The sequence below is a fragment of the Pezoporus occidentalis genome, unplaced genomic scaffold (genome assembly GCF_034315485.1).
Source record: "Pezoporus occidentalis ecotype Australia unplaced genomic scaffold, CSIRO_AGI_Poc_V1 ctg79, whole genome shotgun sequence".
Lineage (NCBI taxonomy): Eukaryota > Metazoa > Chordata > Aves > Psittaciformes > Psittacidae > Pezoporus > Pezoporus occidentalis.
Genome location: NW_026916147.1, coordinates 2,658,602 through 2,683,238, shown reverse-complemented (window position 1 = coordinate 2,683,238; position 24,637 = coordinate 2,658,602). Strand labels below are relative to the sequence as shown.

Genomic DNA, 24,637 nt, shown 5'->3' with positions numbered 1-24,637 from the left:
GCTGAAGCTTGTTACATTCTTTAAAGTCTTTTTAACCTGGAAAATATGCCTGGATTCCCATTTTCCAGTAAGATCTCTCCCAGTCTTGGGTAAAACAAACAAACATACAAAAAACCACAGTTCCCAAAGTAGGGAGGGGAAAAGGACATATTATAGTTTACAGGTAAAGAAAAGCTTGGATCATACACTTCAGAAAATATGTACCAGCTTCAAATAACTTTCCATGAAAGGGTCACTTACTGCAAGAAGGGCACTGCTTAAAATTTAAGCAGTCAGTAATGGGAAGTGACAGACCTCTAACAATTTAAGTCTTTCACAGTTGAATGAATCTGCACTGACAAGGATGTCCTAACCTACCTTACCAGGATCTTGGCTATAGCTGCATATGCTCTGCTTAGGCCAGCAGAATCACAAAGTGGTGTGAAGATTTTTACAGAGGTGTCCAAAGTCTGTGAAACAGGAAAACAAAACCCAATAAATACAATGCTAAGATTTTATACTTTTTTTTTTTTCAGTCTCTGTGTCCATATGAAACACAAAATTAAAAGTTTTCCCACTTGTACATTTCTTCCTTAATTAGCTGTAATGAGACTAGTTTTTTGATCATTACTTATAGTTATTTGAAACTACTCAATAATTACAAATTAAAGAGATATAACCTGCATTTAAATCCCTGTATTTTAGCACTTTGCAAAGCCAAAGGGATATTACCTGATTCACAATATAAATTTCCTTATCCATAATTTAAAAGATTTTAACAGGCTGTGCTTTTATGAATGTCTGATAATCAATACCTGAAGATGGTATCTTTTGCATTCATAGTGTTTTAGAATAAGATGAAATAAACTTAATATTTTTCTTTCTTTAAACTATCAACTTGACAACTTTTCTTAGTAGAATCTGGATGCATGGGAAGTCAATAATTTATAGGCTATTCATTTAATTTATGTTGCCTTAAAAAAATGCAGATAAAGTTGTTATTTTTATGACTATTTGCACACACAAGCAGTTTGTTAACATTGGCTGGGAATGCTCCATTATCATGACCACTTCCTTAACCATAGGCTTACAGCTGCTGTATAAAAATGTGTGATCTTAACACTGCCATCACTACTATTGCATAATTTCTCTTTTCAGCCCTTTTGTTGCCAATGGTTATGATGGGAGAGTACATATAAAATTAAATCTTATTCTTTCCTCCCTCCTCTTTATTGCTTGACCCAACCTATTACACACATGAGGAAACAGCAAATCTCCAAAGCCGATCTATGGAAATCCTTTTTGCACATTTCTAAGAAAGGAGTAGTGAATGTCATTTACCAGCTCTGAAGGGGGATGGGAGATACCCAGGGACATATGACAGTATCGTGCATGCCCCAAGATGCCTATTTAAACTAAGATAAAAGATAGGGCATTTTCTATTAAGACTGCATCCGCTGTCATTGAAAAAAGTACACGGGTCAAAAGAAAACAAGCTGTGTATGCTAATGCTGTGGATGTCACCATTTCTACCAGTTTCCACTACTCAGATTTGCTTGTTCTTGAAAGAGTTTTACTCCATGCAGGAGTATCCTTGGACAAGGCTATTTTTTTTTTTTGTTTTTTTTTTTTTCTTTTTTTTTTTTGTTATATAAGCTCTGCACAAAAAGTAGCATTTATTAATATGCACTGCACTAATTACCATACTCAAGTACTTTCTTACCAGTTATATTCTCGGGTACATTAGCATTGCATGTTATACTTGAAGGTCATTCTCAATTGAGTCATTCTCAATTGAGTCATTTTCAATGCACAAGATGACAAAAAGAGCATAAAGACACCTCAGTTAGTAAGTTGTCACATCAGTTCAAAACTCGCCCAAAACTCAAAGTTGTCAAAGCTTGTAGCGTGTCCTTCTAATACTCCAGGATGATATCAGAGATACACACAAGTGTCCAAAAAACAGTTCTTGGGTTTGCATTTAACCCAGAGGAGCTACAACATTTGTTGTAGTAATTGCGTCCATATAAGAAAACCTGCCATAAAAGTGTCAGGAGGTTTCCAAAACTCTTATGTACAGGACTGAAATCCTGAAAGACTTTAAACTGCCCTCTGCAATATTTAACTAGGCCTCTGGTTGTTACTATCTAGCACAAGAATTTTACTTTGGTGCCTAAGGCTTGGGCTACTGTACTTTTCTTTTTATTAAAGATATGAAAAAGCCTAAAAAGTACAGCTAAAACCAAGGGAAAACCTAGACAGAGTAGGTAAAGTAAAAAGTTGGTTCACTGCATCCCTGAAACAGTTACTAGAAAGAAGTAAGTAAATAAATAAAGCCACTTATTTGTATTGATGAAAAGTGCTCATTTTCGTCCCAGATTACTACTATGTTATACAAATCAGACATTTCACTCTAAATAATGATTAAATAACAATAATTAAATCATCTACATGAAAGGGAGGAAATCTTCATAAATTACAATAGAAAATATCATGTATTAGAAGTAGAAATATAATACAAAATATGCTTGTATTTTAAGTAACTCCTCCAGCTTCATATATTACATACAGACACAGAAAGGGATGTATTCTTGATGGAAAAGAGCTGTGCAGTGCCCCTGTACACTACAGTTGCCCAGTATCCATTTATGTAGAGCAAGTGCAGGGGAGCCTCCTCAATTATGGTTCATGCCTTAACTTCAACATTCAGGATAGAAAAAGAAGTGGAGATAGGGCTGGATGAAATGCTGGATTAACATGTAAACGTTGGAGAAGCAAAAGTGTCATTATTAAAACAACATTCATCTCCTTCAGTATTCTATGGTAAATATTGTGCATTAAAATGTCATCTTGGTAACAATGTTTGATTCAGAGATTTAGAGTTACTGAAGGGGCAAAATGTCTTTCTTTTTTTTTAATTTTAGTATTATTTTGCTATGTACAAAGATTTCTGAGGAAGTAAGCTGTTGCAATAAATTTATCCTGATCATGCTAGACTCCATTATAAAATTTCCATACTGTTTCAGAGAGTTTGATACTCCTAGCAACTAGTAGAAAAATACCATTGTATATGCAGTTGAACAGATCAGAATAATGTACACTTTTTTCTCCCTCTGAAAAGAAAATGTAAGATAAGTTTAACAATATAAAAATTCTGAAAACTGCACTGATTCTGATAATGAATTAATTTTTGGCTCTGTATGACAAAGCACACTGTCTCAAACTTCATACTTCTGTGGGTCTACAGTAGAATTACCAGCTAAAAAACCCAAAATAAAATGACAATAAAAGTCATTCATAAAAAAAGTCATTCATAAAGAAATGAAGAGTGGATTTCAACTGCTTGTTCTTATTTATGCAGAATGTGGGAAGGTGGCAGGGTGAAGACTCTAACTTTGTCTTCCACATTGCAGACAACTGTCCTACATGCTATCCAGTATTATTTTGGTGTATGCAGAGTTAAAAAAAAAAGGCAAAAGGGAAAGGTGAAAAGAAAGAGAAAAGGGGAAAGAAATGGAAAAGAAAGGGAGAAAGAGAAAAAGGAGTTTTTATGGTTCCAAAATAGGAATAAATAAAAAAAAACCAAACAACAGGATGCATTGCACAATTTCCCTTGTTTTCCTGTTCAGCAACAAAAGCTGGACGCAGGTGCATCTGGAAGGGCGATAGCTACTGTGGGAGCACCTCTTTCCAAAATCAACTCTCTTCCTGGGTCTTTGTAAGTCTATTGTGGCTACAATTAGTTATAGTGCAAAGATAAAGTAACAAGCTCTGATTAAATCCTCAAACTAGAGCCTATTTGTCATATAGCTCTTGCACTGATTCTGTAGATAGCGGTGATTTTCATGTTTACCCCCTTTGCCAAGAAAGATATTAGTCAGATCCCAGGAGCAGATTTGCTTCTAGTTATCTCAGCATTATGCCAGTATGACCCTTGTGGGGTTATTCTATTAATATAAAACAGCTCCTCCGCTAAGACTCTCCCTCCTCAAAACCCCAGTTTTGTTTTTTTTTTGTTGTTGTCACACCTGTACTTTTATGCATACGCAAAAGCATGCACATACCTCGTTAGCATACACTGAGGACTCAGACAAAAGGCCATAGGCTGTCCTAAACATTGACACATCTGGGGATAATGGACAAAAGAGTAAAAATCGAAGGTATGAATTTATGTTGAATGAAGAATATCTATCCAACTCGACACAAGATTAATGCTACTACCAGTATTTTGCTATTTTGGTAAAATACATTACTCTGACAAAAACATGAAGGCATAATATTGATTTATAATACTGTAACTTTAAAAACCACAAACCCATAGCTCTGGTCTCAGCTTTGCACTTGATATTGTTGTCAAACTTTATTGGAAATACATTTATTTTGATTTCTGAAAATCTAGCTGTGTTTAGCCATTTCACAGCTGGTAAGCAATAAAGATGCTTCTGCCTCATTTACAGATCTTGAACATGAATCAGACAATCAACTGGAACATTAGTCAAAGAGATCAGTAGCTAATGATTTCTGACAGGCACTGCACTAACAGGCTAAGGCCCAGCCTGGCTAGCAAGCATGTGACATTTTTCTGGAGCCAACAATAGGTGTTGGTAGAAGACAATGCAGTTAAGAGAGACTACTGGCCTCATACCACTTAGAAACTCTTAAATACTTTCAGAAAATACACATAGCTCTGACAGTCACTAAATAATCATTTTGATACCATTCAGTGAAAATAAAAGACAATAGAATGCATAGGCATTTTGCAGTTCAGTAAACTCTCTCCCATAGCTCCCCAAGAAATGCATGTTTAAGAATGCCTAAAAATCAGAGTTTCTATTACCATAATTTGAGTGGTTACATGCCTGTGGCCATCCTGGGTAAGGTCAAAGAAGAGTTTCACAATGCAAACCCATATGTATTCTTATTTTGGCCAAAATGCAGTGTGAGAAAGGTTGGACAGCAATAAGAAAATTGTATTGTTCATGTAATGTATTGATTACAATAAACAGAGTTTATTGATCCCAAGAAAGTAATACACCAGTATCAACTGAATGGCAGGCTGCACCTTGTTTAATGATAAATGTATTCGGACATAATGAGCATCCAGGGTAGAAGCAGTACAGCATTGGGTCTGCATGCTCACAGTTAAGGGATACTGAAACTGGGTGCCATGCTGGGGAGAGAGTGAATAGTCCCTGATTTGCTAGAATTGTTAGTTCTCTCTCTTTTCCCACAACTGAAACACATCAACTCGAATTCTGTAAATGTGAACACTAACTTCTTGCCCTTAGTCACATCCAATTACACTGGACTTCACTGTTTTGATAAATAAACTTTGATTCCCCCCCCCCCAAAAAAAAAAACAAAACTCAAACCAGAAATGTTCCTAGAGACAAAGAATTTGTCTGCAATAGGCCAAACTGCTATTCCAGGGGCTTTAATGTGTGTATTTAGATAACTCATAGCATAAGCATGCATCTAGGAGCAAGGGAATCAGGGATACGAGGATGGGAAGGGATGTAGAGGAACTCACGCAGAAATCTGGCTGAGTCAAACACAGAAATGGAGCACCCTTGTTCTAGGACATGGCTGTCAGTAAGGTGTTGCTTGGTTGACACTCTCCCTGAGGGATAACTGTTCTATTCAGTCCCCACTCTTCCCTCCCCCATTATGCCTGGCTATCAAGTGCATTGTTTACCTTGACACTCCATAAACTTGAATGGAAATTCACAATTTGGGTTACTCTGTCTGTATCTGTTTGTAGCATGAGAGAATACAAAAATTTTACTAATTCCTTAACAGTCTACCAAGTTAAGACCTAAGGTTCTTTGTCTGTATTTAGTCTTGTATGCTTTGCATAATACTCAGAGTATTTTGCTTTGATTCTGAATGGATGATATGTAAATACAAGTAACTAACTGGAAAAGTTCCTTTCCCCAGAGCAATTTCAAATGTCTGTTGTCTTCCAACAAGGTCAGGAGTTCACCCTGTATGCTTCATTTTGCTGCACAGGAAACTTTAAAGAGATGAAATGTACACATGATTGAATAAACATTAACTTTTTTTCCCATCCATTTCTTCTGTATTAGCCTCTGGATGGATTACTGTTCTTAATTCTGGCCTTCTGTGCCACTAAATTATATTAGTTCTGACTCTTTACACCTACAACATTTCAGGAATGCAGTCGTAATTTTATTATTTAGTATCTCTCATGAAGCATTTTATTAAAATAAATTAAAAAAAAATAATAAATTAAAAAATCAGCCAGGCCCTTCAAAGCAAACACCTATGCAAGCATAAAAGTCAGGTATTTTAGTTTGTTAATACCATGCATTTTGAAATCTCAACTGCAAGAGACATTACTCTAGTAAATGTTGTTGCAATCCTTATTTAGTACAGGAATGTAATGTTTTCCAAACCAGCCATTGTTGACATATTTCTTCAAAATAAAGCATGGCTTAACAGTCTGGAGTGAAGAAGCTTCATCTGTTACCCTTTAACAGCAATATAAGAGGAAAAACCGGTTTACGTATCCTTTCTATCCTGACAGATGTGACAATAGGTGGAAACACTGCCTGCCAAGAGCTTTTATCAAGTATGTTATAACAACTAGTAATAAGTGTAAATAATAAATGGCTACGATCTTATGGGAAACAGTGGCAATACTAAACAATTTTTGGTGCTTGCTGATGGGAGCCTGCTAGTCTAGGAATTCCCTGGCTTCCCAGTAGAGTTTTGGCCTGACAATAAACAACAGTTTAATACTTTATCTAATCCCAGACAGGAGGTAAGTTCAACAGCAAGCTTTTGCAGATGTTCACATCCAATAATCTATCCATAATTGATGAAACAGGGAGGTCAGATGTAATGGTTGCTACTATTCCAGCAACAAATAAATGGTTATTGACAAAACAAGGCAGTGTGGCGCTGAGTGCTGAACAGTGACAAGCATGAAACAGTGCTGAGACAGAAGTACTGATGTGAATACAGCCCTTCATCTTGAGAATTCCTCAATGTGATGTGTGGCACGAGGGCCACACCGACACATAAGCAGATGGAGGTGACTTGCAAAGGAAAAATGAGATTCTTCAAGTACATAAAAGACAAAGGCGGAGGCTGAGAAAGAAACAAGGAGAAAGGGGTGGATGAGACTGGAAATTTGGGTAAGTGCAATAATGTGAATTGTTCAGAAATGTTTCTGTATAGCAGCACTGTGATCCAGATGTCTGGACTGCTTTTATCACACTGTTATGTCTACATGAATGTACCTTTCTGTCAGGTTGCTGTAAGCCTCCTAAGACATTAATATCATACGATATGCATGTATATGCTTAAATGCCTATTACTTCTTAGACAAAACAGCTAAAAATATTCTGTTTCATGCTTACTAATATCTTTAGCCCACCCATGAACAGGTATTTTTAATTACACAGTTTTATCTAAAAGCAAGTAAATAAATCCTTAAATGTGCATAATGCAATGGAAAAACCTGCAGAGATAATTTTTTTTTGCATACCTTCCCAGTTTAAGTCGGTTAAAAGCCATTATTTTTCCGCCTACCTATATGAGAGTTAAGCAAAAGTTCTTGTTCAGCTGAAAACCTCATGTTCTTTGGTTTAAGCCCATGTAAGAAATGGAGTAAAAGGATTAATAGACTGGTTTTATTGACTGAATAAAACTTGACTCATTTAAATGCAAATAGACACTTGAAATCTTTTGCATCTACTTCAGTGCTAAAAGATAGTATTTTTACAATGTTTACAGTGTAATATTCTAATACGAAAAACAGCAGAATGAAATGGTGGCCGTTATTGTTATATGTAGTAATAAAAAGATTGCAGACAGAAATATTTTAAATATTAATATTACTGAAATCACTTAAAGCACCAAGGAATGTTAAATCGGTTTATTTAGAAGTACAATTTATTTCACACTTTGCTACCAGTTCTTTTGATCAGCTCTGAAATAATACATAAGCTGAAAGCAAAACAGCAAAAACAAATTGCTTCTAGCAATGAAGCAGCAAGCTCCATGCTTTATACTGGCACACTTCGGTGTTTTAACTTCTCAAGCTATTTACTTATCAAAGGATAAATTTTAAATTCCTTAAGATCTGATGCCTGAATCAAGATCTCTTATTCTCCAATCTAGCTATCGATGGTTCTGATAGAGCAAAGTTGTTAAGCATTTGCTGACACCTGAATATGTGCTGTCTCATTGAAGTCAATGGAAATAACTGAATTGAAATGTTAACACGTATTTAATAAGTAAATTGCTGTAGCTTGAACTATACCAATTTGAGAAAACAACCTAATTTTAAAAGCCTTACTTTATAGACTTCTTTTTTTTTAAGCCTGTACATTTAAACTAAACTATAAAAAGGAAAACAAACCCTCCCAGATTATGAATATATTTGCACTTAAGTGCTGAAATTCCTGAGTTTGTACAGTGTGGACACAAATGTTTCATTTCTAAAAATACATAAAAAGTCTGACTTTCATAAGTATATTATCTAAGAGAGATTTTTTTTTCATACAGTTTTTCAGCCATTTCCTTCAGCCCTGGGTATATGTGTGGTTTCACTAATGGACATACTACTGTTAATTCTTAAGATCTTTCATGCTATTGTTTCTCAGATAATATAAGCTACGAACTCAGACATGCTGTAGCTAACTCTTTCCTCCAATTATATACAGCATTTAGGTTCAAGGTTTAACACACATAGGCTAAAAATCCAATATAGTCAGAAGTACATAAAGTAAATAACCTCTATAACATACAGTTGTACTGCTTTGTCATTTTTGTTCCTAGCCTGTGGGAATGAAATGAGTGGAAACTTGTATATCGGTAGTATCGGTAGTTATTTAAAAAAAAAAAAAAAAGGAAAAAAAAGGTAGTATATTTTATTAGGTACTCTAAAAAAGAAAGTTTCAATAGAGTAAGTAGAAAATGCCTAAATCACATTTTTTAACTGACAGAAGACAGTTATTACAGTTTTAGGAACCTCAGTCAGGGCAAGTGGACTAACTGCAACCTTATATCCAATAAAACAGACACTGTATAACTGTAGTCACACTCTGAGCTCCTGCCTTGCTTGGCAAAGCATAAGGAAGAGTCATCCCCATTGGCCAACCTGCCAGAGAATAGCAGAGATTGTTCTCTCCTATCAGCATCAAAAAGGTAGGACAAGAGTGAAGGCTCCATGATTGCTAGCTGCTTTGCCCTGCATGCCCTGCATTGTGAAAAATAGATTCAAAGATATTTTCACTTCCCTGCAGAGCAGCTTAAGGAGTTTTTATGACTTTGTCCCCAATGTTTCAACATATTAGAGCTAAGTAAACCTCCAGTACTGTACTAGACAATTTGTTTCAACTTCAAAGAAAACAGCTAGCAACAATTTCATGGAAATGATTCAGAACCATACAAAGAATTCTCTTGATCTTACCATTTATGTTGTTCTTATTAAAGCAGAAGCATGTAATTATTCTTATTAATGTTGCACTGCAGCCCCTTCAGTTCTTTTGTAAACTCATACGGAGGATGTATGTGAGCAAGTGCATCTGTGTAAAAGATAACATAAAACTTGCCATTTTGTAGCAGATATCCTTAGTCAAAATCTTAAAACAACAGAGTATGAAGTTTGGGAAACTACATTAGATACGTTAAATTGCATGACTTCTAAATTCAGGATATAAGTAAGGCTACATAAATCTAATAAATGCATATAAACCCAGGAACATTCATACCATTTGGGAGTTAAAACCAATCATGCCAACAAAACAATGTCCTCCGTGCATAGCCCCCAAACTTTATGTCACCAACTTGTATTCAGATTCATAAGAACACTTGTGGTCAGATAGTCCTAAAATTCTGAAAAGGTGCTATAGAGTTATCTGATGGAACACACAGTCGAATCTGCAGCTCACTGCAGTTGTCTTGCTCTTTTGGGATGTATGAATGATTAAATTTAAAATTGTAAAAGATGAGATGAAAATCCACCCATTTATGGTAGCCAGTCTTAGGGAACATGAGACTCCTGAAGAGTAAGGCTGATATCAACAAGTTACTAGTGCATTTATTTTCTTTGTTGCTATGGGAAAACATGGAAATGTGCTAATCTGATTTGCTTGTCATCAAGTAATAGATTTTTTACATATGCAACTGTTTTTATTTTTCATGCTCTATAATTTTTGTATAACTTCACTGTTACAATTCTGCAGCAGCACTACATTTAAGACTGTTTTCTTACAAAGGGTATTCTTGTAGGCCACTTGATAAAAATCCGTTTTTTACTGAATGGAGTTATTCTGATGCCATTAACCAAGAAAAATGCAACTTGAAACACAAACTCAAAAGGAAAATGATATCATGTTCCAAGGAAAGTATAATAGACACCATGCCACCAAGGAAAGCATACATGTGTCGTGTACAGAAGAGAACTGAAGGAGAATAGCGTCATTACATCTCTAGGCTACTCAGAATATTTTCCCTGGTTTTTTTTTTTAGGTTTTCAAGAAACTGGCTAAGACAGGAAAACTGTTACCTAGATTAAACTAGCAGAAGGAATCTTCCCTTCACTAAGAGACTGTTGACTTTCATATTCAAATAAAAAGTTAGATCTTTCTTTCATCTTAGGAATTAAGTGCTAAATTATCAAAAAATTGTAACTGATCAGGCATCCACCTTTTTCCTAAAGTTTTGGGTTTTCTTTAAGATTCTCAACACAAATAATTTCTACCTTCTCAATTCCATCAGTATTTGAGTTAGTATATTTTGTCAGGGCAAAGTTCACTACCAGCACTAATTGTTCTCACATTACTTTATTGTACTATCTTCACAAATGACTAGTAGCAGGGTGACCTTTCAGAAACATGAAATTTAATCAGTTTCAGAATTGGCTCAGTAATTCTAGGCCTTCAAGAAGAAAACTTTTCTCTGTACATAATCCATTGTCACTGTCAAGATCAATCAGAAATGCCTACTTTCAAAGATGACTCAGAGCTTTGTTTGTTTTTTTTACTCCTCAGATATGAAAAATACAAAATTTCTATGACTACAGTTTTAAGAACAATTAAAAAATTGCTCTAATAAAAGTGAAGCCTCTAAGAGTGAAGCTGTTTAATGTCTTTTTTGGCAATATGGACAGTGAGATTGAGTACACCCTCAGTCCCACTGTCCATGACACACCCTGAATGTCAATAACACCAAGTTGTGTGGTGCAGTCAACACGTTGGAGGGAAGGGTTATCATCCAGAAGGACCTTGACACACTTGAAGGGTGGGCCAATGCCAACCTCATGAAATTCAACAACACGAAGTGCAAGGCCCTGCACCTGCGTCAGGGCAATCCCAGGCACAGCTACAGGTTGGGTAGAGAAGTGATTCAGAGCAGCGCTGTGGAGAAGGAACTGGGGGTGTTGGTTGATGAGAAACTGCACACGAGCTGGCAGTGTGTGTTCACAGCCCAGAAACCAACCGTATCCTGGGCTGCATCAAAAGGAGCGTGACCAGCAGGTCGAAGGAAGTTATCCTGCCCCTCTGGTCTGCTCTTGTGAGACCCTGCCTGGAGTACTGTGTCCAGAAATGAGGCCTACAACGTAAGAAGGATGTGGACCTGCTGAAGCATATCCAGAGGAAGGCTGTGAAGATGATCAGGGGGCTGGAGCACCTCTCCTATGGAGACAGGCTGAGAGAGCTGGGGTTGTTCAGGAGAAGAGAAGGCTCTGAAGACACCTTATAGCAGCCTTCCAGTGTCTAAAGGCAGCCTACAAGAAATCCGAGAGGGACTTTTTCCAGGGGCATGTAGTGAAAAGACAAGGGGAAATGGATTTAAACTGAAAGATGGTAGATTTAGATTAGGTATAAGGAAGAAATTCATTATTGTGAGGGTGGTGAGACACTGGCACATGTTGCCCAGAGAAGTTCAGATGCCCCATCCCTGGAAGTGTTCATGGCCAGGTTGGATGGGGCATTGAGCAACCTGGTGTAGTGGAAGGTGTCCCTGCCCATGGCAGAGGGTTTGGAACTAGATGATCTGTAAGGTCCCTTCTGACCCAAATCATTCTAAGATTAAATCATTCTAAGATAAAGAATGACAAGACCTCTTCTTAAACTGGTATGCTAAAATGTTGGGTTTTGGTGTTGTTTTTTTTTTGAGCAGGTGATGCATTTGCTAAGCTGAGAATGTTACATTTCATTAGTAGTTGCTAAATATCACTTACAGATGAATAAAAGACAATCTGGTTGATTTAAAAGAAAGAAGTTTGAAATAATTTCCATTGCATACTACCTTTCATGTGTTTTGCAAGTGTTCACTTAAGTGCTTCTTTTTGTAGTAACAGTAATGCAAGATTAAACATAAACTCAGTGTCTACCCAGTCACCATTGACAGAAATGTTCAGCCTTTTAGCAAAGCACTGGGATAAGTAAGCATATCTCAAAGGAACTACCTTTCACAAAGTTTGGGAGAAAAGAGGATGACATTCAGTCCACCATTTGGAATTCCTTTACTGGTTAAGATCCTCCTTGATTCACTAAATTCATGCGTACATATAGGTGTAATCTATATAATTAGATATAATAGATATAATTAGATAAAATCTACTGTGATACTCATTTCAGGGTATCCACATCCCAGACACATCTACTTGTATTCTCTCTAGCTGCATGAGTTGAGAAAAAATTTTCACTTGTTTTGACATAGGCTTTTGCAGAAATTAATTTTATGGTCATAAATCACCTCTGATTACTTTAATAGGGTCATTTCAAATGTGAAGATGTCTTTGTAAGTTCATAAATTTTCTTGATAATTTTATGCCTGTGGCTTGTATATCGTAATTCTGACAATTCATGCAAGTAATGCTATGTCATAAATTACCACATTTATTTTTGGCATGAGTCTCAGTACTCATGAGCACTGCCTCTATTATTTAAAAGTGTAACATATCTGAAACACAGGATTCAATATCTAAAATATAAGAATACTTAGAAAAAGCCTAATGCTTAGACAAGGGATGAGGACTGGAATTCTCCTGATGATTTGGGATGCAACTCTAATTAAAAGAGGAAATAATCCATGATGTCCAACTATTTGAAGCATTATTGAAAGCCCAGTTTAAAAAAAAATTTCCCACATCAAGCCTTAGATTGCAATACCTCATGCAAAATTTCTAATGACACAGAAGTGTTTCAGTTAATATTTAGCTTGTTACAGAAGTGTAAAGAAAAATTAGCAAATAGTAACTTATTTAAAAATTAGTCTAGATGGAGAACTCTCCCTGACAAAATCTATAATGTTTAAGATAAAATCTATATAATGTGAACTACTCATGTTTTGTGTCATATTTTGTGGAATAGCCATTAGGCTTGATTATAAACCAGATGATATGAAAAATATTATGAACATACCACACTGCTACTGAACATAATTAGTTCCCAGGTTTTTAAACTTGCAAACACTTATGTGTTTACATCTGAGTAGGTCCACTGAAATCAATCATATATATCAAACACAATTAAAGCAATTTATACAGATTACACACCAAATCAAATTACGTAAGATTAAACACCAAGTGCCTGGCAAATAAAACACTTTCTCCAACAAAACTAGCCCATTCGATACAAAGTGACTGTGTATTTTTCATATAATAGGCTGCAGCTTAATCATTTCAACCTTTAATTACTGCATCAGATAATGAATATTTTGAACATATGCTTCTCCGCCCTGTTAGAAGACACAAATGAAAGAGAAACAAGTTTATATGCGTGCTACTGTGTGTGCATGTTGGGGGGAGGGAGAAGCACGCTAAACAGCAAAAGGAACCAGTGGCAACAATTGGAGGAAATGGTATCTTAACAGCTGCTCCTTTCAGATTCCCCTAGAAGGAGACTGCCTGAGGTGGACCACAGCAGAAAAGGATAAAGAAGATGAAAACTGATGTAAAACAGGAAAATAACTGCTGAGACCCCTGAATCTACACCCGAATAGTCCCAAACTGTGTGGCAAGACCTCTTTAGCATGCTACAGAAGCTGGTGATGAACTACATATTACCATGAGGCAAACTGGCTCCTAGCAGTATTGTCTGCATGTTATGTGTAATGATAACCAGTAGTCCTCTGGGAATAGGATGCAATGATTTCATCTCTGTAAGCATCTGAGCTCCCCTTGGATACAGAGACCATTAAACTGAGAACAGAAGGGTAAATTTTAGGCAATGATTTCCAATTGGACAGTGAAGACAACTTGTGCTCAACAGCACTGTCAACCACTGATATTTTATTGCTGTCTGTATTGATCACTGTGAAGGACAAAAGGAACTAAAATTGTACCCCTTCTTCTAAGCCCCCTAACACACACTATTTTTTCTGGAAGAAAGTACTTCATAGGTTTTCCATATTAGGAAATGCCATTATAACATAATACAATAATATATAATATTATTTACACTGAAATGTATTGGTATTTTCATTACTGTTAAAATAACATTTTATACTCTTAACATAAAGTATCATTTATATTTTGTACTACAGAGTCTTTTTTGCCTCTTTTTCACATTGCTTTCCTTAACTCTCAGGTGTTTTTGTAAGACCAAACCCAATAGGCACAACCTATCATGTATATATTTTAAATTGATTGTAGTACATTACAAAACTCAAGTTTTCAGAATCTTTCTTAAAAAAAAAAATAAATCTGCATATGACAAAGAGAAATTGATCTTCCAAATGACTGCTGTAATTTTTTGGCAGGAGCAAAGGGGGAGCAATGCAGGGAAGGGAAAATATAAGCAAAATGGATCCTGAGGAGATAATGCCAGGACATGTAATATTTCTGGCACTTTCAAGGGTGGTTTGATCCTTTGCATATCACGGAGACTGTGCAGTCTTGTTCATTAATTAATTTCTCCTGTGATGGAGAGTTCAGATATGCTCTCAGGCTTCTTTATTTAGCACATTTGTTATCTTGCTGCTCGTTACCACTCACACAGTTTATTGCAACTCTCAGAAACTTAACAGATAAGTTGATCAGGTAAGAATGCTGGCACACTTGTCAGTCAAAAAACAATGAAGATAAAGTTCAGTACAAAAAATTCTAGACTAATCTCTTGTACCGTATTCTTGGAAGAGATCAAATAATCTTCTTCTCAATGCTGCTGCAACAATTAAATATAATTTTATAAAATTATATGTAGCTTTTAAAATTTTGAAATATTTTCACATTCAGCTACACACTTTAACTACAACTGATGTAAGAACAGGCTCCCACTTTCCAGCATTCAGTTGATTTATATGGAAGATAGGCATATCAGCATTGAGGAATTATATATAATCAATAACTCTTAGAAATGATCATATCACAAACTGTTAAAAGCAAGTAGGAAGATATTTCAAGACAGAAATCTAGAACCTTTCCTATACTGCAGAGGCCAAGCAAGCAATACTGAAACTCATGCTGAATTCACTCTGTGACTTCTATCAGCCTTTTTCTGAAAAACATAACCACCAGAAAAAAATAACCTCAAAGAATGAACTCTATAGAATGTGTTCATTAATACAATACCAAGTCATTCTGCAGTTACAGGAAGAAACAGAAATAACAATTATCCAGCTGATTAATTGCAATAATAATGGAAAAAATATTCAAATAAATTAATTTTCCACACAATATTTTTAATGGAGGACTGTGAATTCTCTTATGACTGGTACAGACAAAGTCAAGTTGCTGCTTATCTTTCCCCTCATACTGACCTACAATGAACTAGAGGAACCCTCCTTTGAGACTGGAATTCTACATGTAGAATTCTCATTCTGTTAGGATTATTATGCATGGGATACTCAAGGGAAACATGAGGAGCTTGAATTGAAGTATCAACAGAAGGGACTGCATCTTTTTTGCATTACAGCTTTTCATACCAAAAGCGATTCATGTTTCTTCTAAATTCCTGATGTTCTGAAAAGCTGAACATGTGAATTGACATATTTGTTGCTCACAAATATGCTGCATCAAACTAGCTTGCAAAACTGGTGTTTTATACCAAAACCCCAACTAAAGAGTAGCTGTTTTATATACGTATGAATAGAGGAAAAGGAAAGCTAGTCACATATAACCTGAATTATAAATTTATATTATTTCTACAGATCCATGCATGGAAACCTGGACTCCATCAGTTCTGGAATTTATTTGAACCTTAACTGCTTAAGCCACATGGATCCCTGTTTACAGATCTAGATACTGTTATAAAAGGTCTGTGGGCCAAGTCTTTCCAAGTCTTTTCCACTCTCCAAAATGCCTAAGATGCCAAGGAGTCAGAGAAAGGCATTGGGAAAGCTAAAACAAATTTAAAATAAACTTACTGATAATGCTGTCTGGTTTTCTCCTGCAAAATAATACGCTAAACTCAGGCAATATGTAGCTTCTCCTTGGATCTTCATTTCACCTACTAAAGAAAGGATTAAAGTTACACTTTACCAGCATAATCTGTACAAATTACATTAGTACAGACAGTTCTTGCAGGTTCTAAAATAACATGCAGATGTTTAAATACTACATTAACTATTCCCTTCTCCTTACTGTTGCCAATTATTTATTTCCAAAAATGTATACTGACACTTAAAAATAGATGCAATGGATTTAAGCGGAGTTCAACAAGAAAATTCAGCAAAGTCAAAGAAAATATCTTCCAGTAAGTAACGCAGTAAGTAACATGCTGTAATGGTCTCTGTCATGAGTTGCTTAATAACAGTGTCTTCACGTTAGAAAATCACACTAGCCTCTCTCTATATATGAATATACAAAATTAGAGTAGCTATCGATATATAATCAAAAATATAAACACAACATATGTTGACCCGTACACTTTGCTGATGTGAAACTTCATGAAATACCAAGACAGAACTCCCAGTAGATAACATTCATATTTGTTATTCTCATGGTCATTTTGCAAGATACTGTAGGGTGGAATAGCCAAAAAGAAAAAAAAGGAAGGATAACTTACACTTGCAAGAAGAAGTCATAGAAAATTCTGCACAGGCAGTTGCTAATCGAAGTGCATCACACTTTTCCATGCCAGATTTTATTTCAGTAATACTGATCTAACAAACACTGCTTGCTGGTCTTTTTATATTTCTCCCTCAATAGAAAATCATCCATTCAGTACTGAAATTTACATAAATTAATTATATAACTGCTTACTGTATTCAAAAATTTCCCTCCAGAACATGAGTATCCATTAAAAAAAAAAAAAAGTAACAAAAACTCAGTCTTTCTATTTTTCTAAATCCATCTTGTCAAATGAAATAAAGAGTGGAAAAATCAAGCGGAAGCATAAGTACATATTAAGATGTTTCGTAAAGTGCATAAATACAGCTGCAATGAAAGGAGAGATTATCTGTTTACATTACCTACTAATAATTTCTTTATGTTCAAACACATAGAAGCCTACATCTAGTTCTGGAACTTTTTGAATGATATAACTGCTGAGGCCATAGCAGTGCTCTACTTAATACATTACAAAAATTATGAAAAGTCTGCAAATCAAAACCCTGATGGTATTTTCCAGTGCTCAATAACCCTTAAAAGGCTTAATGAGGCAAAAAAAATACAGATGACCAGCGGGATAATAAATGAAAATTTTCTAGGGATATAAAACACTTCCTTCCTCACTTAAGAACAGTCTGAGAGTCTGAAGTGGATGATATGTAATTCCAATTCATAAAATACCTAAAAACAGATGATGGTCCAGAAGGACAGAAATAGATATTACAAATAGTACCCAGAGTCAGTATGGGTTTGACTAAATTAACTATGGGCTTTGTAGGTAGAGGTTATGGTTCTGGAATGGGGACTAGGCAACTCATCTGAAAGAAGCTTTTAAACCTTTATATTTAAAAGGACAATGGCAAGTATATTCTGCACATATTATTAAATTAAAAAAACTAATGTATCTGGTGCTAAATATTGAAGTAATATTATATATTAATTTTATGGGCAATTCATATGCAAAATATGCCCCTTAAGGAATACCATGAAAGGTTCTTGAACTGGTGTGATTGGAAAAACATGATCACTTGAAACCTTCTATCTTCTGAGAAGCACTCTAATAATCATCTTGGATAACCATCTAGGAAAAGTAAGCCTGTAGAAGCGGACATTTAACAGCATCTTATAAGAAACAATGACTATTAAGATTTCTAAAAAAATCTGGAAAATTATAAGTATTTCCATAAAGTCAACTTGTAAGATTTCCCCTCTCTTTTCTGTTCCCTCTCATGTGTAAGAAATGCTCCAAAGCAATTTCTAGCCGATCAACTTCTCACATTATATATAACATTCAAATGCTATTCTATTTTCCCCCAGTTTTAAACCTATCCATACGTAGACAGAGCTTCATACAGACCTTATTTAGAACAAGAAGGCAATCAGGGGTGGTCAGCACAGATTTAATACAGGCAATTTGTTCTTCACCAACCTGACAGTCTTCTACAATAAGATGATTGTCTTGGTGGATGAAGGAAAAGCAGTGGATTTTGTTTCTCTCAATTTTAGCCAGGCTTCTGTCAGTATCTCCCATAACATCCTCATATAGAAGCCGAGACAGCAAAGCAAAAGCAACAAATAGGATCATCCATCAGGCAGAGTGTTGCAAGCAGATCAAGGGGAGGTGATCCTTTGCCTCTGCTCAGCATAGATGAGGTCACCCCAAGAGTGCTATGTCCCATGCTGGGCTCCCAACACAAGAGAGAGAGGGACGTTGTGCAGCAAATCCAGCAAACGGCTGCAAAGATGATGAAGGGACTGGAGCAACTGTCCTTGGAGGAGAGGCTGAGGGAGCTGGGACAGTTGAGGCCACAAAAGAGAAGGCTCAGAGGGGGATCTCATCAGTACCTCTTAGGCAGTAGTAAATAAGATGGAACCAGGCTCTTAGTGGTGCTCAGTGACGGGACAAGAAGCAATGGACAAACCTGGAAATTCCATCTGAGCTCAAAAAAGACGCAACTTCTTTATTGCGAGGGTGTTTGAACAGTGGAAAGTATTTTCCAGAGCAGTTATGAAATCTCCACCTGTGGACGTATTAAAAACTTCACAGGACGTAGTCTATGGCAGCCTGCTTTAGCTAATTCTGGTGATCTCCGAGGGTATCTCCCTATCTCAGCTATTCTGCAATTCTGTAATTTTTTCTTTAGGCTTCCAAGTATTAAGATATATGGAAGTAATTTTGTTTTCTTATGATAGAAAACTGCTTTTTTTCAAGTACTGAATAAATATGTAGAGTGAAAAGGTAGTGTCCCAGCAGCAATCAGCACTCAAAATTTGCCAAACCAAGAGTGACTTCCGAATCAGAAAATCAGTGGGCTGAGCTTTTGTCAGTGACTTTATTTCCTTATTATGACTTCACTGTTGTACACTATTATTCCCAGAAGGTGGGTTTGTTTGGTGTTTTTTTGGACACTAAGCTTTCAGGAACCTAAAGGTTCTTTGCTGTCTGCAAGAAGGCTTTTCTGCTTTAGTAAGATATGGAAATGTATTGATAGCACTGGTCTTTGCATTTCATAGGAAATAATCACCCCGTCAAACACTTGACAATTTATACTTTTGGGAAAAATCATAACATGCATGTTAAATAAAGCAGTGGGAAAGTGTTATTTTCCACCTACCATTTTTTGCCATTTTTAAAGCTTTTTTTAATGTTTTGATGGCCTGTTGGTGTTCATTATTTTCTAGCATTTTGTCTGCTAGTAATGTATAAATTCTCCAGAGATACTCAGATGCCAGTGAATTGTAAGTACGGCCTGTCACATCCTTCCATGTTGAACCAACCGTTAGATGATAAAATGTTTCATAATACTCAGCAGCTTTCAAGGCATGACCTGGAAAATGTAATTCGTAATTACAATCAGTATAATCAATACAATTTTTAAGTTATTAACCTAGAATAATATTCTCATTAGAAATAAGCTGTAGCAAACCATATCAAAATTTTTCAAGACACTTCAATATATAACTTACTAGAAAATTTCCTGCCTAGAAAATACCGCCAAATCTCACAGTTACCAGTAATTCTGTAATTTAAATGTATCACGATTTAAATTAGCTTTCCTTTGTAGAGTCACAACGTTGGGAGTGTGTGATCCCAAAAATGCAAAGTCAGAAGTTTCTAGAAAATACACCTCTTATAGATTCATTAAAATACCTTCTGTGGATCATATATTTCAAAAGCACATCTATGCAGAAGTAACCACAATTCAAACTGTTCCTCAAGCTTCTTCTTTCATAATGAAACCCTGTGCTGAAAGATTTGAGATGTGAAAAATAGAGGTATCAAAAGTGTCTGCTGGGGGGGGGGGGGGGGGGAAGTCAGTCTTCATTCAAATAAATTAATTGCTAAAAAAAGAATTATTATGCAAAGTAATTTATTCAACAGTTGTTACTAGGCCAACTCTGGTTATAGTAAACTTACTGGAAAAACATCAACCATTAATAGATTAAGTATTGATACTCAACTAAGACCTCACTTTGAGGTCTTCAAATATAAGTTAAACATCTTTAAGGCAAGCAAAAGTCTGAAGATAAAGTTCAATTCCTTTCAACATGTAAGTAGTTTTTTCCTCCCCTTTACCTTCAGCTAGACTTATCTCCATGTATACATGCAATCTAGAAGATTTCCATGTTTCCTAGACAATGGAAATTCAATGCCCTTTGAAAGAACAGAATAACTTTTCTTTATACATAATAGGTGCAGAAAAATTGCTGAGAGGCAGGTAAGATGAGACATCTTACATTAATAAAATGTTATACAAAGAATGTTCTATAGCTGGGAGAACTGTGAATGTCTTGCTTCTTAAGTTTGTTTATGTGTGATGGAGGAATCCTGTCCCATAGATCATTAATATATCAGTTGCTATTTCTTTTAAAAGCTGAAACAAGCCATAAACTAAGTTTGTATAGATGTGCTTGCACTTTATACCTCTTTTGAAACATGCTTTATAAGGAACAGTTTCTGTTTTGCTGTTTTTACAGTGCTGAATTCAAAGTACAAAAAGAAGCAAGGAGAAAAGTTGCTTCCCAGCTGCGGGAAAGAAAGCGAGAGGAGCTTGGAGAAGGACCTTCTTTAAGGATTCTGAGAGAAAATGAGGCTAATTCCCGAAGCCTCCAGCCAACCTAGAGGCAGCAGAAGAGTTATGACAGATCCCTCTCATTAACTTAATTTAGATTTTTGTTTTGCATATGTTACCGTTTTATAGCCATGCTTTCAATTTTGCAATGAAACATAACCCTTCTCTTTATTAGAGTTAAATTTATTTTCCTACTAAGCTTCTTTGATGATTAAAATGAATTCAACTAAAACTGAGATGTATAAGAAACTTTCGAAGAAGCAACTAAGAGTTTAATAGAAAAATCATTTTCAGGCTCTATAACCTATGATCCATATAAGTCCCAGAGGACACAACAAAAAGTGGAGTGTCAGGTGAAAAGGGAGACAACGGGCTTTATTCAATTTCATTCTAGCTAGGGAAAAGTATCAGAAAGATGGTCCAAAATGTTGGAAGTAAAAGCATATTGTTATCAGACCCTGTAAACAGACAGGGAAAGATCAATACATTCTTCCAAAAATGTCACAGACTTCATATCAGGCTGAACAAACAGAAATGCAAAGTGAAATTGTCATGACCAGTAGAAGCTGTTTAAGGATTCACTGACAGTTCATGTAGCAGGAAATAGAGATGCAGACTTGCTAAACCCAGATGAAAACTTGTCCATTCTAAAGAGGCTTCCAATTTGAATTTGTGTTTTTGCCCATTGAGTCCAGTTAACTTTTTAGGGCAAGCCCAACCCAGAGGTCAACAGAATGCCAGTTATCCAAGTTGCTAAATGCAGATTTAAGATATTAATCAAAGAAGCTGGCGTTGGCCTGGTGACAAATGGCAAAAAATTGAGTTGAAATAGAGTTAATATATAGTTAATAGCTAGATCTAGTATTGTATCTAGTATTGTATCCACTTGAATCCTCATAAACACATACAGACTTGTCCTTGGAATTCTCCCAAAAGTTTATTAATCAACTGATTGTCCTTTTGAAAGGGTATTCCTAAGTGATCTATTTTCACTACATGTGTGACTCTATTCTTTAGAATAGTAGAGTTTGATTCATGTGTAACTCAAAACACTTCTAGTAAGAATGGGAAGCAGCAAACAAATGAATGGTATCACCTGGACAAGAACTTTGAAGCTGAACACAGTATCTGAGTTTCTCCTAACATTCTCTAATATAATCTCTTAATGGGACATACCATTTAGGTAAATAATACATGCAACCTTCAGAAATATTGTTTAGATTGTTAGAACTATTCGGTACAGTAATTCTTACCCATGCATCCTCACTTGCAGTATCCCCTTGAGAAAGTTTCTGTCAGACTAGAAATTGAACTCATATATTCCATACACCCCATAGTTCTCAAGAGTTGACCTAACCATAAGTGCTGTGACCTGACATCCTTTTTACCAGATCTCAGTAAAACCTTTTTAGAAACAATCCGTCTACATCAAGCTTCAAAACACAAAAGCATCTTTTTGGTAGTATTCAATTGTAACTAAATTGCATTTGACTTCACTGAACTACCAAGAAAGATTATGAGGTAAAAAGTAATACAATCTGCTCACAGAAAAACTAAAAAGAAGAAGCCGAGCAAAAAAATCAAAATACTTGCTAGTTTCCTAAATGAAGGAGAGATGTAATTCCTGACCTGAAAGCCCTTACGTGGTTGGGAATTTGTTTACTGAAGACTTTTGAAGTTATACTAGCTATTTGGAGACCTCTCAAATTCATGGAAGGGAAAACGTTTCAGAGTTTGGATTTAATTCTGCCATCAAAATAGTCTGAAATCCTTTGTTCTCATTGGCAAATGACAAATTACTTCTTTAATCCATAATGTTTATGTGAACTTCAAATGTTGTGGGGAGAAAGAAAAAGAAACATTGTCAGAAGGGTGGCAAGTTCGATTCAGTTAGAATTACGGAACATTCTGAGAGTAAGATTATATTTACCTCACTTGAGAAGTGACAAGGTAGACTTTTAACCGACTTTTTATCAATGGAAAAGAAAAGAAAAAAAGCAAAATGACAGGAAAAATAGTGAGTAGGAAAAGTTTGTAGAAATGCATCTTTTATACCTCTAGGAATTCAAAGAGGAAAACACAGAAGGTGTTTCTCAGAAATGTATATTTCAAAAATTTTTTTGGAAAGTGTTACACAAAACAGGATAGCTATTCTCAGTTGGCAACATTAACAGCAATTGTATATTTCTTTTCCCACTGGCACACAGAAATTAACTCAGCATATACTAAATGGAGTTTGAGAATCTCTGATATCTTTTCCATGTTTATAAAAGGAATTTTAAAAATCCCAACAAACCATGAAACACAATGTACCTCTTACATATATACATATATACTATATATATACAACATATATACTATCACTATTAAAATGTTGTAGCCTTATATATCTTAGGGCATAACAGAAGAAACCCTATCAGCAATAGTTCAACCTTAAATAGGGGAAGTAAACATAGCCACAATATAATTTTGGGAGGAAAGAATCAGTTTTAAACAATTATATGAATACAAGACATTATTCTGCCACTAACAGTATCAAATTTTAGAAATTACTCTTATTTTCATAGCAACTACATATGTATGCACAAAGATTTGTGCTACAGTTTTCACTGAGTTGCTTAGAAGTCAAAAAAATAAATCTATTCATTCAAGCAAAAGAACTTGGTGTAATTTTGTAAATACTGAAGAGAAACATTTTTACATTATCTAAACCTTCTCTTTATAATACCCCTTCCTAAAACCCCCTCCAAAAGTATACATTTGTTATATCAAAATAAATATCAAACCTAAAGGGGGATGCATGGAGACTACTATTTTGCCTTTTTTTTTTTTTAAGTAGAAAGATTGACTAGATATTAACACAAATGGGTTTAAATGTGAAGCTGCCATAAAAGCAGGCACATAAATGTAATTCTCCCAGCCGCTATTTTGATGCACATTTTTGATTCCATGAATATTTTATGAAATGGACCAAACTAAAGCCATATAACATTCCTGCATTACTGATGCTTGCGCCCGTAAGCTACAAACATTAGAGGCATGATTGAGTGCATTAAAATGAACTCATTCAGCAGTGCATTGATTACTTGAAGGAGAAAAAAAACAAAAGGGAAGTTACTCCCACTTAAGAAAACAGCACACAAATTTGAAGTTTTCCATACTAAAATTAAAGATAACAGATTTTAATAATGTGGTATTTAGTAAATAAAGGCAGCGCAAATCTATCTTGAATTCTCTATATGCAGTCCTGATATTAATTAGATGTGATGTTAATTAGGTCCACAGATTGCTTCCAGTAGTGTACAGGTAATTTAAAATGTCAAAATCTGCAAAATGCAGTGACTGACCTGGTGTAGCTCCATGCCTCAGCAATACTGAGAGCACCTAATGATTTCCTTTTCTATCAGATTGTACATTCACCACTGAAAATAATGCCACAGAAACAACCACACAAAAAAGTGACAGGTCCGCTAGGTACATTTCTTCAGCAGCAGTAGTATAAGCAGAAAGCACATTTAATTCTAAAATGTAAACAGTTGTTGAGGACTTTAGA

At 35.5% G+C, this 24,637-nt stretch overlaps 1 protein-coding gene across 5 annotated transcripts in view; it reads right to left on the bottom strand.

Annotated features, from left to right (window-relative positions):
- Positions 1-24,637, bottom strand: part of TTC29 (tetratricopeptide repeat domain 29) — a 137,156-nt gene that overhangs the window by 58,151 nt on the left and 54,368 nt on the right. For 4 of the 5 annotated variants that reach the window (XR_009961592.1, XM_062602788.1, XM_062602789.1 and 1 more), the window contains exons 6-8: positions 19,627-19,839; positions 16,327-16,412; positions 358-449 (exon numbers count right to left, since the gene is read on the bottom strand). Coding sequence is in view for 4 of the 5 variants with exons in the window: in XM_062602788.1 (XP_062458772.1) it covers positions 358-449; positions 16,327-16,412; positions 19,627-19,839 (391 nt within the window). In the remaining variant the exon portion in view is untranslated. The remainder of the gene's footprint in view (positions 1-357; positions 450-16,326; positions 16,413-19,626; positions 19,840-24,637) is intronic. The other variant, XM_062602791.1, reaches the window with a different exon arrangement.